This window comes from Vombatus ursinus, unplaced genomic scaffold (genome assembly GCF_900497805.2).
Source record: "Vombatus ursinus unplaced genomic scaffold, bare-nosed wombat genome assembly UNPS02014959.1, whole genome shotgun sequence".
Lineage (NCBI taxonomy): Eukaryota > Metazoa > Chordata > Mammalia > Diprotodontia > Vombatidae > Vombatus > Vombatus ursinus.
The window spans coordinates 7,295,086-7,315,323 of NW_020954737.1; the positions used below are offsets into that span (position 1 = coordinate 7,295,086).

The 20,238-nt window shown below is 39.3% G+C and overlaps 1 protein-coding gene across 1 annotated transcript in view; it reads right to left on the reverse strand.

The window, feature by feature from the left end:
* Positions 1–20,238, reverse strand: part of LMLN (leishmanolysin like peptidase) — a 59,673-nt gene that overhangs the window by 35,116 nt on the left and 4,319 nt on the right. The window contains exons 2-5 of the mRNA XM_027845172.1: positions 12,556–12,653; positions 9,099–9,129; positions 5,750–5,832; positions 1,680–1,797 (exon numbers count right to left, since the gene is read on the reverse strand). Of these exons, the coding sequence (XP_027700973.1) occupies positions 1,680–1,797; positions 5,750–5,832; positions 9,099–9,129; positions 12,556–12,653 (330 nt within the window). The remainder of the gene's footprint in view (positions 1–1,679; positions 1,798–5,749; positions 5,833–9,098; positions 9,130–12,555; positions 12,654–20,238) is intronic.

Below are 20,238 nucleotides of genomic sequence, written 5' to 3' on the forward strand. Positions count from 1 at the left end.
CTTTCTCTCTAAGTTATCTTAAAATTAAAATCAATGGGAAAAACTATTATCTAACATGCCTTCAGCTCCTGGGATACTTCCAGGACATCTATTTGTTACCTTTAAGCCCCAGAAGTTAATTTAATGCCATCCCCAAAATATGTCATCTGTCCTTGTGCAATTAGGGAAATATTTATCTCTTCCAAGGAGACACTAAGTCTGGTAGTTTGATCCCCTAGCAAAGATTGTAAGATGCAGATGGGTCCCACAAAGCAATGAACATTCCTAAATTGACAGAAATGGGTGACTAATAGCTTCATGCGGGTGCTAGCCTGCTTTCCTTGATGTAACCAATCATGTTGTTTCCACCCCCCTCCCCCACCTCACCCTCCCATATGCTGTCTACACTGTAACCAATTGCATTGTATTCCCCACCTACTCAACTCTGTTCTGTGTTCCCTTGTACTTCCCAAGACTATAGAAAGCAGGCCTGCACAATCTGCAGCCCACCAAAGGATTTCAGGTGGCCTGTGGAAAAAACATTCTCTACATTTTTTTTGCAGCGGCCCAAAATCCTTTGACATGCTGTGAGTGGCCTGAGGGCTGTGAGTGGCCTAAGGGCTGTAAGTGGCCTGCAGGCCACAGGCTATACAGGCCTGTTATAAAAGGTAGTAAGCCCTATCGTGTGGTCTCTGGTCATTGAGGGAGGCCACTGACTCAATTTATGGGATACTGCTAGCCTACCAATAAGCTGATCATGGTCAGACCTCTGTCTCCCCTTAGTTTATGTTAATATTCAAATGCAACATTATCTGGGCTGTGTCTTGTAATGGACAAAGATAAAGTGGATCAGAGCTGAGAGGGCTTCAGGTTTTAACGGAAGAAAAAATGGCAAAAAGGAAAGTAACCTTCAGTGATTCTGCACCCTGTCTACCCTTCCAACTTTCTGTCATGATTACCCTTCATGTAAACTCCTTGAGGGACATAGACCATATCTTAGTTTCTAGCAGTGTTTTGTAATTAGTTCAATTTAAAATTTTATTAGATGTTTAAAAAAATTAGGAGAGGTAGATTTGAGTCAAGCCATAGGGAGTCAAGTCCCACTTCTGACACATTAGGCTGGCTGACCCTGGGCAAGTCACATAACCTTCCTGAGCCTAGGCTATTTTCTAAAACTCTAAGTTGAAAAAGATTATAGATCATGAATGGCAGAAAGAGTTTTCACACCGGATTTGTCTTGGCAGATAAGACTCCCAAATATATTATATTGTGTACAATTCATATACTTTTAAACACAGGAAAACTTTATTTTCTTTTTAAGCTTTAAATTTCTTTTTTTTTAATCTGAACTTATGATTTCACTGTGGTTAAGGAGGTTATAGTGTGAAAATTCTTTCTGCTAATCTAATAAAAATGACAACTCTACCTAAGTTAATTTACCTATTCAGTGTCATACCAATTAAACTACCAAAAAATTATTTTATAGGCTAGAAAATCTGCTAATCTAATAAAAATGACAATTCTATCTCAGTTAATTTACCTATTCAGTGTCAGCAATTAAACTACTAAAAAATTATCTTACAGAGCTAGAAAAAACAATAACAAAATTCATTTGGAAGAACAAAAGGTCCAGAATATCAAGGGAATTAATAAAATTATATGAAAACATTATCCCATTAATAAACATAGGATGAAACTACCTGAAGATGTTCTTCAGGCACTCGGATGGGACCACACTTGGTATGCTCGGCACAAGAGTCTTTACAGTATCTGTGGGGATCATTTTTCTTTCTTATATATTGGTTCGTTGCACATTGTCTTCAGTTCATTTGTACAGAAGTTATCACGAGGAGAAAAACAGTTAAAAGAGTCATAACAGTAAAAACATTGGAAAAACAAGTGGCTGCTTTATTCTATCACAATTACTGCTCGTTACTTTAGTAAGAAAAGTGAGCAATTATTGTTACAAGTAAACCTTGTAAATTCATCATTTAAAATATTTGATCTTTAATTCATATAGCCAATAACAGGAAGCAAAAAAAGAAAAAAGAAAAGAAAAGAAAGAAGATCAATATCACAGGCACTCTTTTCTCTTGGCCTTATAATTTAATTCCTAATTTAAAGCTTTTACATACATACCACTACCATAGTACTGTTTCTTGGGGTCTACATCTATCTTCCGTGCTCAGGGAGGAACTACTCTACTACATTCATTCACAGTAGCTCTGGATATAGACAGATATAACGGGTTCAGTCTCAGGAGTTATCCCCCAAATCACTTTCTCTTTAGCTTATATTGGCCTCACCCAGAATTGCCTCTGGCAAATCTCAGGATATAGACCAAATGGAATTCATGCTTCATGTCTATGTCCCCACAGATGTGGGTAAAGAGGTCCCCAGGTCCTGTACAAGGACTAAAGATAACAAATTCACATAACTGGTGCAGGATAGTTTTTATTCCTTTCCATATAAAATATAAAAATACAAAGCCATAAAGGTCTCACATAAAAAATTAATGTAATTTTCCTATCTTTCTGGTGAATAACACTTCTCCCTAATATCCTACAGTTCACTAGAATCATCACACCACCCAATGGTTTGTACTCCTCCAGGAAGTGAAAAGAACTGGAATTCTAAGAGTAGGGTAACCCCCAACGTTCTGGTGAGCCCTGTTTTGTTCCAGAGATCCACACATGAACATCGATACGGGAATTCAGCCTTACCATACCACACTTAGGGTTTGACTCATTCAGAAGACAAACACCCTTGGGGTTGCTAGACTGGTGATATTCTCCTCAAAATTGTACAGTAACTGACAGCAACAGTGGAAGGCAAGGTCCAAGTCATTTGCTCCCCTCTGTTGTCACCAAAATTTCCTTGTAGCTCATCCAGCTTTAGTGTATAATCTTCTGTTCCGAGAGGCTGGTACTGCTCAAGAACTCCCCTCTCTCTCCAGAAAGCTGGATTCTCACTCTTGAAACTGGGGTTGCTAGAAAAAACTTTGAGGCTGGCGCTACCCAGGAAGTTCTCTTCTCTTGCCAGAGGGCTGGATTCAAGGACTATGAAAACAGAGAACCATTCTCTCCTTTATCCAAGAGCTAAGGCTCAAGAATTCTCACTATTCAGAGTATACTGTCCCACTTGCAACAGCTGCCATAACTTAGGCTAAGAGGTTAAACCATTTCCTCTCAAAGGTTGGGGCTGAGAACTTGGGTTCCACGAACTCTCCTCTCTTGCCAAGTGAGAGCATGTGCAACTACCATGTTTCTTTGCATCGAGGAAACATTAACATAGCCTGATGAGGAACCCTCCATAACTCATGACCCAGATCCAGGTCAAATGTTAGCTCCACTGCTCTCTGATCTGTCCTCCAAAAATGGAGAAAAAAGGAAAAGTCCATGTCTGTAATTGAAGACTCCCTTTTATAGGCCAGTACAAAGGAATATCTTCAACATTTAAGCCGAATAATCCTCACTCATCACTGAGACTTATTTCCACAAAATGCCAAGGGGATGGAAGGTGTATTGAAGATACAATAAAAAGTCTTATACAGACTTATTTATAGATTGAACTGACTTATTTCTATTGAAACAGAATTTCAATATGTCTTTCAAACTAGGAAAATTTGGAAACATAGTGGTTTACTAGAAAGGGAAGCAAAGAGAATTATGAAAGACTTCATGGAAGAGGTGGTATTTGACCTGGGCCTAGAAGAAATGTGATGTGCAGAGATTAAAAGCAAGTAGTATGTAGAGAAGAGATTAAAATGAAGAGTGCTAGCATAGACAAAGAGTAAGAAATACAGGGGTGGCAAAGAATTGGAAATTGAGAGGATGTCCATCAATTGGGGAATGGCTGGACAAGTTGTAGTATATGGATGTAATGGAATACTATCGTGCTATAAGAAGTGATGAGCAGGCAGACTTCAGAAAAACCTGGAAAGACTTGTATGGACTGATGTTGAGTGAAGTGAGCAGAACCAGGAGAAAGTTGTACATAGTAACAGCCACGTTGTGCGATGACTAACTTTGATAGACTTAGCCCTTCTCAGCAATGCAAGGATCTAAGACATCTCCAAAAGTCTCATGATGGAAAATGCTACCCACATCCAAAGAAAGAACTATGGAGTTTGAATGCAGATCGAAGCATACTATTTGCTCTTTTTTTTCTTCTGTTTTGTTTTGTTTCCTCTTTCTAGTGGTTCCTCCTGTTGGTTCTAATTCTTCTTTACAACATGACTAATGTGAAAATATGTTTAATAGGAATGTATACGTACAGCCTATATTAGACTGCGTGCTGTCTTGGATGGGGGAGGTGGGGAGAAAAATTTAAAACTCAAAAGTTTATGAAGTGATTTTTGATAAATCAAAATAAATTAATAAAAAAAAGAAAAAAGAAAAAAAAAGAAAGCACACAGGATAACTAGCAAACAGTGAATGTAGTTGTTTTGGAATATCAAGGGTATATTCATTTACTCATTAATTTTTTATTAAATACCTGCTACATGTAAATATTACTTGAATGTTCCGTTCAGTCATTTTTCAGTCATATCCAACTCTTTGTGACTCCATTTGGGGTTTTCTTGGCAGAGATACTGGAGTGATTTGCCATTTCCTTCTCCAGCTCATTTTACAGATGAGGAAATTGAGGCAAACAGGATGAAGTGACTTGCCCAGGGTCAAATAGCTAATAAGTGTCTGAGGCCAGATTTGAACTCATAAAGATGACTCTTCCTGATTCTAAGCCCAGTGCTCTATCCACTGTGCCACCTAGCTGCCCTACCTAAATGCAGTAAACATCTAATAAAATTTTAAATTGAACTAATTACAAAACACTGCTAGAAACTAAAATATAGTCTATGTCCCTCAAGGAGTTTACATGAAGGGTAATCACAACAGAAAGGTAGAAAGGGTAGACAGGGTGCAGAATCACAGAAGGTCTTAAAACCATGTTAAGGAGTTTGAACTTTATACTATAGGCAATGAGGAACCATCGAAGGCTCCTCAGATGTGGAGTTATATGACCAGGGGTATGAATACATTAGGAATATTAATCACAGTAGGCATTAGGAAGAAATAAGTCATCTAAATAAATAGAAAAGAAATAGAACCAAAATAATATAGGATTGTGGAAGACAAGAGGGGAAAGGGATTCAAGAAAGTAGTAGTCAGTGTCAAATATTAAAGAAGCCATAGATGATGTAGACTATATTGAGGGCAAAGAGAGGAGTAGTACAAACACTATGATCAAGATGCTTTAAAGATGTCACCATAAACTAGGCATGGTGGCATACACAACTATAATCCTTGCCACCAGAGAGGCTGGAAGACTTTTTAAGTTTAGAACTTTTTTTTTTGCAAGGCAATTGGGATTAAGCGACTTGCCCACGGTCACACAGCTAATAAGTGTCCAGTATCTGGTCTGAGATCAGATTTGAACTTAGAGGGCTGGTAGTCTATCCACTGTGCCACCTAGCTGCCCCTAAGTTTGGAACTTCTAAGCTACTGATTGGGTGTCTAAATTTGGCATCAATATATTGAACTCCTGGGAGCTAGGAGATACCAGGCCCTGGAGGCGCAAAGAGGCCCAGGCTGGAAACAGAGCAAGTAAAAACTTCTGTGCCAATCAACAATGGAATCAGGCCTATGAATGGCTGCTACACATTCAGCCTGGGTGAGATAGAGAAAGACTCAATCTCTTTAAAAAAATGAAAAAAGAAAGAAAGAAAAAGACCCCACCATATTAAGTAATCAGTATTCATACAACATACCTGCTAAGCAAGATAGGGCCAGCAGGTCTACGAACTTGAAATGTCTTCTCCAAATATGAAATAGCTTGTGGAAAAAGTTTATTCTAAATTAAAAACAAAAAACAAGAAAAATTTATAATTTTGGTAGAACACAGAAAATTTAAAGTGAAGCCGAGGATGAATGACTATGAAGTAAAGAGACATTTTCTACTTCTGGAAATATAGGAGGCTAGGGAAGTAAAGAGTGAGGGGACAGAAAAGAAGTCCTCTAGGTATTTTCCTTGCTTTCCAGTTGAGTTTGGGATGAGGTCATGCCATTCACAAATACAATATGTTCATACTTTCTTCCTCCTGCCCCTTATTTTAACCACAGAAGCAAAAAGTATAAGCCTCAAGCTTGTATATTTTAGTCAGAGACTGCAAGTGGAAATTCATGGAATACCATGGCCATGTCAATACCATTAAATAGGAAGATACGATCAAAAGTCCCATACAAAGAGACTCCTTCTGTTTTAAAATTATATGTTGAGGTGATCTATTTGTTTCTATTTAGGGCAACACACAGGTTTACAAACTAGGAATGAGGTGGACTCACAACCAACTAAGATTGTGTGTGTGTGTGTGTGTGAGTGTGTGTGTGTGTGTGTGTGTGTGTCTGTGTGTATGGACCCTCTACCCACAAGCTGGACCCATAACCAACTACGAATATATATAGGGATATATTGGGATAGTTGGGATTATTGAACATATATAGGTATATACATATACATATACATATATATATATTCAACAATCCCAAGCAGTTCATCAGTTCATTAATACAAAAACCTATCTCTTTAATGCAAATATTCTCTCACTGATGCTATACTGCTATTAATCATGGCATACCCAAACTTGGGAGAATCAAAAACACAAATAGCCCCAAGGGCAATGGAAAAATCATAGGATCACAGACTTAAGAGACAGAAGGGACTTTGAGGCCTTCTAGGCTAACCCTCTAATTTTCCAGATAAGGAAACTGAAGCTTAGACAGGTTAAGTCGCAGTCAGTAAATAAATATTTATTAAGTGCCTATTATGTGCCAGATATGGGCCATTGGGATACAAATACAAAAAGGACAGTCCTTGACCTCAAGGAGTTTATAATCCAATGGGAGAAGACAATACACAAAAGGAAGCTGAAAAGGGAGTTGGGGAACTAGGGAAGGGCATGGGGGGATTGACCAAGAAGTCCAAAGGAGTGCAGCCAGATGGGCTGCAGAGATAGCTCATTTGGGTGCCCTCCTTAAATGGAGGTTTGGGAGACAGATCTCTACTCTGTCCTCCACTAAGAGTGATCCCTGGGTATAGGGTACTGATAAGGTCTGAGTAACAAGGCTGATGGGAACCTGGAAGAGGTTCCTGGTGGCATGAGTGACTTGCCAGAGGTCACAATGATATTATCCAAGGCAGAAATTGAACCCAGATCTCCCTGACTCTAAATCTATCACTCCCGCCTCTATAACACACTGCTTCTCAATATGCGATGAGCACAAGGCAGCTGCCAATGACGACTTATACAAAGTGAGTGAAACAAAAGATTTACATCATGGATAGGTATAACTAGACGAGGAGGGAGGCAGTTCATATAATGAGTAAAGCACAACAGAGAGAATGCCAGAGTGTAACACTGCTATGCCCAAGACATTCAGAGCCAGAAGAAGCCTCTAGCACATTGGGTAGGTCTATGATGGAAGAACACGACTAAAAATCATAGAGAATAAGGAGAGAGAGGCTATTATCTGCCCTTCAGGGCACTGAGCTTTCCATGTGAGATAGTGGGAACGGCTCTGGAACTGGAGACAGGAAATACTGTCTCTGACAAATGCTAGCTGGGAGACCTCTCGGAGCTTCCAGGTCTTCCTGAGAATAATGCTCTGACATTCCAGGTGACTGTTTCAGATCTTCTCCATCTTCCTGATAACTCTGTAACTTTCTCCAATATTACAATGGCATGTTTAGAAGACTTAACTTACTTTAACCTCACAACTTTTTTTCCTTTCTTAAAATGTCTTTTTTATTATGAACTTAGAAGTCATTAACAAACACAAACATCCTAATACATAAAGAAAAATGAAAAAGAGGATCATTTGTAAAACTGGCTTGCACCATGTACTGCATCTCATCATGAACTGCCTTAAAGTGGCCCGTTGGCCTCAAATGAGAATGCTGCCATTCTTCACAACAATGAAGAGTTGGGAACTTTGGCTTCCCCTAGACCGCTCAAGACAATTCATATCAGTGGACTAGCTTCTTCCACAGTGAGCAGGGGGAAGACAGCACACTGAGAGGGGAAAGAAAACTGGGTCCTGCCTCTTACAAGTACGTGGGACCCCATGGGAATGACTGAACTTCTCTGAACTTCAGTGTCCTTATCCTTGAAATAGGGAGCATGATACCCTATATGGGAACTGACCTCATAGGGGTTTTGTGAGTATCCTGCAAAATGCTTTGCAAACCTTAAGGCATTACCCTACATGTTTATTATGATTATCATTGTAATGGTGTTCTCCAAGTGTTCTCTTGGCAGAATTCCTTTCCACACTTATCAGTATGGGCACACCCTGTTCCCATTAATTTAAAAGGGAACAGAATGCCAGTAAGAAAACAGGAGAAATTATAGAGTATAAGAATTCATGAAAAAAAATTAACAAATGATTAATAAAAACTGGTTCATTATTAATAGCAATAACAATACCTGACATTTGTTATGGCACATTATAAATTAGAAAGTACTTTCACATTATTTCATTTGAGCCTCAAAACAATCACTTGAGGTGGATAAAGCAGATACTATTATCTCCATTTTATAGATAAAGAAACAAGATTCCCTGAGTGGAGAGAGGTATCCATTTCTGGATTCATCTCTCAAGTCTCTCTGGTAAGAATGATGAAATGGTGACTTGCACCACTACAGAGAACTCTTTCCACTGTGATAATTTCCATATCTGTTTATATTTATCTGACAACAAGTTCTGTTACCAAAGTTTTTAGCTCTCTACTTGTCATATAAATACTACAACATACTCTACATAGTCCACAAAGAGTCTTCTAAGCCTTCAAGAATCCTTCTGGAAAGTGATAACATTCTACAGGTCTCCAGCAGCCCAGCACAGTAATCCTGGTGAAGGATAAAGAGATAGCCAAGGCTTTAGACAGACAAGTCTAATAATATCCTAATCCTCCTTAATGAGATATTATAACCCTTTTAAAATGTCCTTGTTACTGAGATTTCAGGTGAAGCCCTGAAATTTCTCTCATGATATCTGCTCCATATTCTACCAATACCTTTTGATTAGTTGCTCATGGAGAGGGCAGCATACCTTACCTACCTTTAAAAGGTGTCTTTTCTCAGAAAGCAACCTGAAAAAGATGACATAAGAATATAAAAAAATCCCATGTTGGAAATTAGCAGAGAAGAAAAAATGTGGCAATAGTCAATACTGGAGGGGTTTTGGACAGACTGACCCATTAATATGCTGTGGGTGGAGCTGTGAATTTGTCCAACCATTTTGGAAAGCAATCTGGAATTATCAATTCATTCAATCAACAAGTACTTATTAATCATCTACTCCATGCTGAGCACTGGGCTAGCTGTTAAGTATACAAAGGAAAAAGTGAAAAAGTTCCTCCCAACAAGCAACTTACAGAGGAGACAGCATGTACATATACAGGAATAAACAACATAGACTGGAAGACATCATAGTGGCATCTGGGAAGATGAAGAAAGGCTTCAAAGCAATTAAATTGAAAGAAGGTCCTAAAGGAAACTAGGAATTCTAAGAGGGAGAGGGTGAGGGGGGGAGTACATTCCAGGTATGGGGGATATGGCCAGTCCAAAAGCTCAGAAATGCAGTGTCACGTTCAAGCCAGTAAAAAGGGCATATTGACTAAAGCATAGATTTCAAGAGGGGAATGTTCAGACTCCTTTTATTAGAGATCCCACTGCTGGGCATATATCTCCAGGAGGTCAATGATTAAAATAAAAGTTCCAAACATCCCTCCCCCAAAATTTTACAGCAGCAATTACTACAGTCTCCAAAAAAAAGGGAGGGGGGAACAAAGTAGATGGCCATTGATTGGTGAGGAAATTGAGGGGATTAGAATAGCAAGTGATTAATTATGGGAATTGAGTGAACCATGCTGATTCCATCTCATGACTCAATTCTGGAGTTAGCTTAGTTTCAATTCAATTATGGATCTAGTCCAATTTCTGTCTTGTGAGAAAACTTTACTGAATTGTGGGAAGTGGGAGAAAATCTTATTGCATCATTTGAACCTAACCCTGCATGGCCAGGAAACTGAACCAATCTCTTCCTGCTGCTTAGAGACCTTAGGTTATGCTGACCAAAAACTCAGTCAGATCCAAAGTTGTTTTCTCATTTCTGTACATCTCAAGCAACACATATGTCTTACCTGAAAACTGACCCCAAACTGATCAATCAGCTATTGTTTCCACGTTCCTTTGACTGTTTATAGATACACTTGGGGAGAGTGGGACACCTCTTTTTCTGAATTCCAGTGTGAGAAATGCTGAACTATTAGGTTCTCACATAGGTTGCAAAAAACAGGAAAGGTGCTGAATTGTTAACTATTTCTACATAATGCCAGAATGAAGGGGGGAGTGACATTCCTCAGGCCAGTTAAGCTAGGTTAACAGTAGAGTTCCTGTTTTTGCAGCCCAAGGCCTGAACCAGCCCAAGCCCAGTTCGTTTGAGGCCAATGTCTGGGCACAAGAATCTGCTACTACACAGACTCAGTGAACCTCAAGCATATTAACTAAAGAATGAGGATTGTATTTCCACCAATTGTAACCCAGATTGTGGTTTCTCTAATTAGAATATGGAATTGTGGACCTAACCAATTGTGAAACTTTTGATCGTAACTTGGACCAATCCTGGAGGGAGGGGTAAGAGGACCTGACTAACAGTATAAAGCTCGCTCTCACTTCCATGCTCAGTGTGCTTCCTTCTTGGGAGGCAGTGCACCCAATTCTCGCAAGAATTGAATAAAGGAATTTTTTCCTTCACTCTAAAACAGCTGTAGCTTGCATCTCTAAAAGAGCTGTATCCTGTTATTTCGACTTTTGGCTGGTTTGCAACTGGGGAAGCAGTGGGCAGTGGCAGCTTGTCCTGGGCTAACTCCCCAATCCTGCTGATCCTGGAGGTCGTTGATAACACCAGGAACTGCACTTGTTTGCTCTTCCCCTCCCAATTTGGAAAATCCCTAATCTTTCACCCAATTAGAAATTAAATTACAAAACTTTATATTGTTTCCTTTTAATTAATTGGCCTTATTTGACTAATTGTTTTTAATGTATAAAAAGTTTGTCTCCCCAACTAAGCTGGGGAAGGAGCCTGGTCCTGATTTGTTAGGCAATTGGCATGTACTGCTTAATAAATTGATATGCTTGAAAGAGTGAATCTTAGTTTTCCTCAGTCATTTCATCTTTTGCCAGACTCATTGAAGAATGGATAAAGAAATGCTGGCACATGAATGTAATACAATATGCATCATTACAAGTAATGAACATGAAGAGCATAAGCTTTATATGAACTGATACAAAATGAAATAAGCAGATCCAAGAAAACAACATACAAACTAACTACAACGTAAATGGAAAGAACAAAAAAATCAAACTGAATGTTGTGAAATTCTAATGTATATACTTGGCCTCAAAAAAGATCTATAAGAAGGCCCCCGCCCCCTCCCTTCTTTGTACTGATGGAGAACTATGAGTACAGAGTGCTGTATATGGTGCCAGATGTGGCTGATGCGTTAGTTTGTTTTGTTAAACTGTTTTGTTTTCTTTATTCTTTGTTATAAGGATGTGAAGGTAATACCAAAAAAAAAAAAAAAAATCACATTCTTTGGTGTCACTAATGGTCTGTCTCATCCAGTCCATCTCTTACAGGCACCCATGTCGGTGCCTGGGGTTTCTTTGCCCTGGAATATCCATCTACCCTTTGACCTTTTAAACCTAGAACATCTCTCTATGATGCCTGTGCCCTTTTCACACTTGGTGAGATCTTCCTGGAGCCTTCATTTTGTGGGGGGGCCTAGGCCAGCCCTTATTCTCCTTTGGGCCCAGTTCCTTGCTTCCAGACTTCAAAACCATTTCCTCATCTTGCCCCCAAGACCTGGGTACCAACCCTTCCTCTAATCTCCTTTTCAGCTTCCTTTAGAATATTGTTTATCCCTATTAGAATATACCTTGAGGACAGGTACTGTCTTAGTATTTCCTTTTATTTGTATCTCCAGTACTTAGCACAGTGCCCAGAACAGAGTACCCAATAAATAAGCCTTGTTATCTTCCTTCCTTGCTGTTTTCCATATTTTTTGATCTCAAAAGCCTATAGACTCAAAATAACCCTAATTTCCATTAGCAAGAAACAGTGGATATATTTTTAATTTATCTAGCTCCTTCTTCAATCCATTTATATATATATTTTTAACCAGGTTAAAGAATCCTACAAGTTTACTCCCTGATGTATAAGTTAGTAGCTCCTTTCATTTTTAACCTTGTAATACTATGTATTTCAAAAGATACACTGTAGGTCGAATGTTATGAGATTTAGTCAACAAATCCATGATCACTCTAGTTATATATTTTATGATTTAGACTTCAATAATACAATTTAGCTATCTGGAATATTTTATGCTTGTTCTCATCTGGAAGCTGCTCTATCCCCTTATTCATTATAACTGCCCTTCTATACATATTTTCAACCACTTTGCAGTAATGTTTAGATTCTTAATTAAAATATGATGAAATAATATTGTACTTACTCTTCAACACTTTTATCGTAAACAATCTTAATTCTTAAATGCTGATCAACATCCCTCTTCAGGATATGATTTGTTTTAAGATGAACCTTGTATATGACCTGGAAACAAAGGGAATAAAATGAATGACAGAGTAAGCCACACAAGGTAGCTGGATGGGTCTTACGATTTAAATTATTAAATAGAATTTATGGAACAAAGGTCACGTCATTCAAAAGAAGTAATCTCCCAAAGTTTCCCAAGTGCCAATATTTCCCTTGCTAATGCTCTCTTATCTTCAATGAGGCTGGCAATATGAATTTGAAAAAGTTTCATAGGAATGAGTAAGTATGTGCTCAAGATCGCAGTTGCGAACAATTTATCTACTGCTCAGTCCTAGCTCTGCCACTTACTAGTTTTACCTGTGGACCTTGCGCAAGTCAGTTAACTTTTCGAGGCCTCAGTTTTCTCATCTGTTAAAAAGACTAGATGACCTTGAAGGTCCTTTTTAGCTCTAAACCCCAGGATCCAGCATCCAACAGCTGAGTGCCACAGGTAATTCTCTAAGACCATAGTCTGCAGTAGAGTTGCTCGCCCTCCAATAAGAGAGGAACCTTCTTCTTCAAGAAGTTCCCTTTACAAAAGAAATCACAGGTCCAGTTCCTATCCCTACATGCAATTAAAAAAACCCCAACAACCTATGATTCATTTGTTGATTGTATACTTTTGTGCAGATGTCTTGTTTTGCAGCTTCTTATACTCTTTTGATCATGAAAGGAGTAAAAAATTTGGTAAATTAATTAAATAAGACAAATAATTTTCCTGCCCAAAAAGTATATGCCTAGATTTTCTCCAATTCTTATTTAAATGAATTTTTGCATGGGGCAGGCAAGGAGACCAAGACAAGTCTTTGCATTATCACAGCTTTTAAACAAATGTCTCATAGGAAACAAATCAGAAGATTAATTTCAAAGGAGACAAATAAAATTTTCCCACACAATTCTTTCAATGTCTATGGATGGGATCCTATACCAAATACTATTTCACTGGGAAGCTTTGGACATGAAAAATGAAGTAACCTTTATTATGCATAAGATTATTCAGGATCACCTTGACCAATCCTGAAATCAGCTTGTCAGATTCTTTTTCATAACATTTTTGGAACTGGAAGAGATCTTAAAATGAGGAAATTTGAGACTGAGTAGGGCATAGATTTATCTTTCTAGTAAACCTAAATGTTCGTATTCTAATTCAGATTTCCTGTAGTATTGTTAATACCACACCTCCCTGTCTCCTTTTGTGAATAGATTTCAGGAATAAAAGACTACCCCCTTCCAAAATCACATGAAATTAAAAATGTTGTTGCTGGTCCTTCTTTCGAAGATGACCAATGACATCATGGGATGATGTCTTAATTTGCTAAGAATTGGATTTAAACCAGGCAGAGTTACACAAAGTCATCAGCCTCACTCTCTCTTCTAGAGTCACTGAAGTTCAGTGGCAGGACAAAAATCAAGATGACTGGTGACGACCAGGATGCAGGGGATGACCTTGGCATCTTCAATGTTTGACCAAGCTCTAAGCACTCCAGAGCACCTGCTTCAGCCACCTTCATGGCCACTGGAATAAATTGTTCTCATCTACCCATTCCATTGGGGGAAGTCTTCATATGTTTGAGGTAGACACCCCACTAACTCACCCATGGGTTTGTGGCCCACTGACAGGCTCAACCTGATTTAGCCCATCTGCTGAGATGGTTTACCAGGCTGTGGCTGCTGCATAGGCTTCTTGGAGTCACAGGTGAGAGCTGGGTAAAGGTGGACAACAAAGGTGGATGTGCAGCCCTGAAAAGGGCACTGCAAGCCCTCACACCAGAGGTGCTAGTCCTCCCTAAACGCCCCATACACCCCACTGAGAATGTAGTGGATAATCATCTCGCTTACTTCCACCAGGACCCCTAGAGAGGGGGCCAAAAATATTAGCATTAAATAAAAATGAAGGCATATAAGGACACTGTCAGGGAACATGAGGACCCAATGGGGGGGGGGGGGGCGCAACGCAAGGAGTCTTCCATCAGGCCAGATATGGCAAGTCTGTAAGTACTGACATGGAAATATTCATAGATGTGTTGATAGGTAGTGCTGCCAATCAAAACTATCAACAAGCAGAGACCTAGAAGGTAAAACTCAGGTTTATTACATGCTTCTGCATAGGCAGAGAGTTCTTAATCAACTCTGAGCAATGAACAGAGATTTCCTAAAGCTTATATGGTCTCTAGTTACATCAGAAAAAAAAAGGAAAAAGGTACAATTTTGAATTTATAGCTGCAGGAAAGAAAAAGAATTAACAAGGACCAAAAGGAGAAAAGTAAATATTGACATTTCAAAGATAACTGAATAAGAAAAATCTAGAAGGGTTAGCCTGGGAAAGGCAGTTAGATGGCACAGTGGATAGAGTGCCAGGCCTAGAGTCAGGAAGACCTGAGTTCAAATCTAGCCTCAGACACTTAGTAGCTGTGTGACCCTAGGCAAGTCGCTTAACCTTGTTTGCCTCAGTTCCTCTTCCATAAAATGAGCTGGAAAAGGGAACGGCAAACTATTCCAGCATCTCTGTCAAGAAAACCCCAAATGGGGTCACAAAGAGTCATGACTGAATAGCAACAAGTCTGGGAAAATTCTTTTCCCCTGTCTGGTTTCTTATCTTGATCAAAAAATTTGGGAGTTTCAGCTAATTTAGCATATGGAAAACCTCATTAGGTAACAGAGCCTAGAAAGAAGCCTCTCCTATCTTTAAAACTCAATCAATAAACACTTATTAAATACCTACTGTGTTCCAGGCTGTGCTAAGAGCTGCAGAAACAAAGAGGCAAAAGACAGTCTTTGCCCTCAAGGAACACAACATACAATAAACATGTACAAAGAAAACTATATACAGGATAAGTAAGAAATAATAATTAACAGGCACTAGAAATAATTAACAAGCACTAGAATTAAGAGGTGTTGAGAAAGGTTTCCTGTAAAAGATGAGATTTTAGGTAGTACTTAAAAGAAAGCCAGGGAAGGCAGTAGGCAAAGTTGAGGAGAGAGAGCATTCCAGGCATGGGGGACAGCCAGAGAAAATTGTCAGAGGCAGAGATGGAGAATCTTATTTGAGGAACAGCCAGGAGGCCAGGGTCACTGGATCAAAGAGTATGTGTCAGGCAGTAAGGTGTTAAGAAGACTGGAAAGGTAGAAGGGGCCTAGGTTATGAAGGGCCTAGAGGTAATAGGAAGCCATTTCAGTTTACTGAGTGGGGGGACAGGATAAGGGGTGGGAAGAGGTGACATGGTCAGACCAACACTTAGGAAAATCACTTTAGTGGCTGAGTGCAGGATGGATTGGAGTGGGGAGAGATTTGAAGCAGGCAGACCCACTAGCAGGCTATTCCAATAATCCAGGTATGAGGTGATAAGAACCTGTCACTACGGTGGCAATGTCAGATTAGAAAAAGGGGTATAGTTGAGACATATTACGAAGACAAAATCAATAGGCCCTGGCAACAGATTAGACATGGAGTCAAGGATAAGTCCTAGATTATGAACCTAAGGAACTGGGAAGATAGTGTTACCCTCTACAGTCATAGGGAAGACAAGAGGGAGGAGGGTTTAGGGTAGAGGTGGGGAACCTGTGGTCTTGAGGCCACATGTGGCGCTCTAGGTCCTCAAGTGCAGCTCTTTGACTACATCCAAATTTCACAGAACAAATCCCCTTAATAAAAGGATTTGTTCTGTAAAACTTGGACTCAGTCAAGGGACTGCACCCAAGGACCTAGAAGGCCACATGTGGCCTCAAGCCCACAGGTTCCCTACCTCTGGACTTTAGGGGGAAAGATAAATTCACTTTTGTAAATATTGCGTTTAAGATGTCTCATGGACATCCAATTTTATGTCTGTAAAGGTAGCTGGAGATATGAGATTAGAGGACAGCAGAGATTTTGGGGCAGGACAGGTAGATTTGAGAATCATCGGCATAAAGATGGTAATCAAATCCATTATCAAGTGAAGTAGTAAAGAGAGAGAAGAGAAGAGGGCCCAGGACAAAAACTATTTTATTCATTAATTCTTATTTAGGTTCTTGAAATTGAAGATAATAAAATGGGCTGGCCTTCACAGTCAAATTCATTAAGGGGCTCTAAAAGCTATAGTAACGAAAAAATGATTATCAGTCAAGTGGCATTGAAAATCCATGTATCTTTCTTTTCTTTTCTTTTTTTTCCTCATGTACCTTTCTTAAAGCAGCAACTAAAAGCTCCTATGACATTGAAAGGATACAGTTTCTGTGATGGTGTAAGGTAAGTGATCTTGCATCTTGGCTGAAATTTTCCTGTGTAACTGCGTGGATTCCAGATCATGTGGGTTTCAAGGCAAGGTGCCACAAAGGCCAATGACCTCTGGCTGACAGCTTCTCCAGACCAGCTGATGAAGCCAAGTTCTGACGGTCATTACTAGAGGCTGTTATAGCACCCAACTGGTCCTTATGAATGTTTTTAATCTTTCCTTAACTATTCACTGGATTCTTCTCTGAAGCCTGGAAAAATGGCCTGAAATCTCCTATCCTTTAAAAAAAAATCCTTTTGGGGTAGCTAGATGGTACAGTGGATAGAGCTCCAGCCTTGAAGTCAGGAGGACCTGAATTCAAATCTGGCCTTAGACCAAACACCTGACACTTACTAGCTGTGTGACCCTGGGCAAGTCACTTAACCCCGACTGCCTTACCAAAAAGAAAAGAAAAACAAAACAAAACAAAAAAATCCTTTCATTCCTTCCTGTTGTTACATCCAACTCTCAGTGATCCCATTTTGGGTTTTCTCAGCAAAGATAGTGGAGTGGTTTGCCATTTCTTTCTCCAGCTCATTTTATAGACAAGGAAACGGAGGCAAATAGGGTTAAATGACTTGCCCAGGATCACACAGCTAGTTAAATGTCTGAGGTTGGGTTTGAACTCGTGAGTTTTCTTGATTTCAGGCCTGGTGCTCTATCTAACAATCCCCAAGCTACAGTTTGATGGCTCTCGGACTCTTTCTCTCTTCCTCTCTCCTTTTTCATTGCCAAAATCCTAGAAATAGCCACCTTTAGTCACTGCTTCCACGTCCTCAACACCCACTTATAGCACAAACCTTTACAATCTGTCTTCTGACCCCACCATTCAACTGAAACTGCTCTCTCCAAGGATACCTACAATCTTAATTTTAACTGCTTAAGGCAAAGGTCTTTTCTCAGACCTCATCTTTCTCGATCTCTCTGCAGCATTTAACACAGCTGACCTCCTCCTTCTTCCAGATGTTCTCTTCCCTGGGTTTTTCTGACAGTTTTTTTCCCCTGATTTTCTTTCTACCCCTCCAAATACTTCTTTATGAAATCAAGAGTCTATGCTGAGCCCTCTTCTTCTCTTAGATCATAGATTCAGAGCTGGAAAAGACTTTAGAGGTCATCTAGTCCAAACCTATATTCTACTGATATGCAAACTGAGGCCCAGAAAGGTTAAGTGACTTGTTCAAGGTCAAAAAGTCATTAAGGAACAGAGCTGGAATTTGAACCCAGGTCCTTTTTCCAAATTCAGCAGCCTTTCTGCTATGCCACACTGTATCTCATCAGCTTTCACAAGTTTAACTATTATTTTTAAACAAATGATTCTCAGATCCACAGGGGGAAGGAACCCTTAGACCTGGATTTCACTGGTACAGGGAATTCCAGATGAGTAAATTCCCTTTACCAATGCAGGTTGCCACCTTTCTTGAAATTTATAGCTTTATAGTAGGGGTTCATAACCTGAGGTCAAGAGCTTGTTTGTCTTTTGAAACATTTAGTTAACTCTAACAAAGCAGCATAGTAGAGTGGAAAAAGGATTGAATAAGAGTCAGAAGACCTGAGTTTGAATCTTGACTCTGTCACTTTCTATAAAATGAGTGGATTGATATGATTCTAAGGGACCAGTGATGATCAGGCAACTCACCTCCTGGCAGAGGTGATGGGCTCAAGCGAGACATATTTTAAAATATGGACAATGTAAGAATTTGTTTTCCTTGATGCTATGCATATTTGTTACACAGCTTTTGTTTTTCTTCAGTGAAGTTTTTGTTTGTTTGTTTGTTTTACCATTTGGATAATTCTGATTTGTTTTTTTAAGGCAATTAGGGTTAAGTGACTTGCCCAGAGTCACACAGCTAGTAAGTGTCAAGTGTTTGGTCTGAGTCTGTATTTGAACTCAGGTCCTCCTGACTTCAGGGCTGGTACTCTATCCACTATACCACCTAGCTGCCCCTGATAATTCTGATTTTTAAGGAGTTATTTTCTCCAGTATTTTTGTGCCTTTTCTTTTTTACCAAACTCTTAAATTCTCTTTTCATAAATTTCTTGCATTGCTCTCATTCCTTTTCCCAATTTTTCCTCTACTTCTCCCTTATATTTTTCTTTTTGTTTACTTGGGGGAAGGTAGGGAGAGAAAATAAATGCTTATTAATTGAAAAAATTAAAAATAACATAAAATGAGGGGGTTAGAGTAAATAGATGACTTCAAGGATCCCTTCCCAAATTAGATTTCCAATCCCATGAACCTATTTTTCCAGAATGATTTCCCATTATTCTGTTATAGCTAAAATAGTGTACTTGATGTTACCTGTATACCTCATTTCACGTCCCCCTTGTTAATCCTAACTTCCATCTCACTGCAACCCTTAATCTCTTCCAGGCTCAACTAGAATGACGCCTCCTACTAGAGGCCCTTCCTAGTTCCCCCAATTGTTAATGCTCCCCCCCAAAATTGGAAATAATCCAGGAACCTGAATCCAAGAGCCCTGGGAATAGCAACATCCTGCCAAGACCAATACCCCTGTTTCCAGGCTGGCCTCTTCAACCATTACCAAAGAGAATATTCCCTCTGAAGGAGTCTACCATCCTCACTACTAACAACAGAACTGCTGAACAACTACCACTGAAGGGCATGTAAGCCCAAGGGGCCCAGGAAGAGCAATCTTCTCCCCAACCCCAACCCCAACCTGCTTCCAGCCTAACTTCAGCAGTTACCATCCATGGAAGCAATGCTTGTGGGTGATGAAATCTTGTAACTGTTGAAATAGAAAAATCTGAGGCACAAAACTTCCCAGTATAATGAGTTATTTCCAAGGCTAGCAACTGCAATCAAATCAGGTCTATTGGTTTCTCATTAGTCAGAGACAAATGGTTGACTAACAGAGCTTATTTTTATAGTTTAAAAAAAAAGAGGAATTTATAAGTCATGGAAAGTGGCAATAATCTTAAGAAACTAGTTTTGAACATAATTCAATTGGACAAGGCAGATCACTTAACCAGTGTCCTTTCTTGGACTTTTTATGTGCATATTTGTTGCTATTGCCAAATTTCAGGGTATGGGTGTGTGGGAAGCATAATGGAGAGTTTCCAGACATCTATTAAATCTAATATTCTACTGGATTAGGATATACATCTATCATCCTGCTCTTCAAAGTGAGATTGCCTTAGAAATCTTACTATGCAGCAGGACATTTGTGGTTAGGAATGTTACTTTTATGATACATGTGGACTGAATAACTTCTGAAGCTGCTGGAAATAGCAACTTATTTCAGGGAGCTAAAGAAAAGAAGAACTTAACCAACAACCTAAAGGAGGAACTTAAGGCAAAAAAATGCCTAGGTTGAATCCTCCCTTCAGCAAAA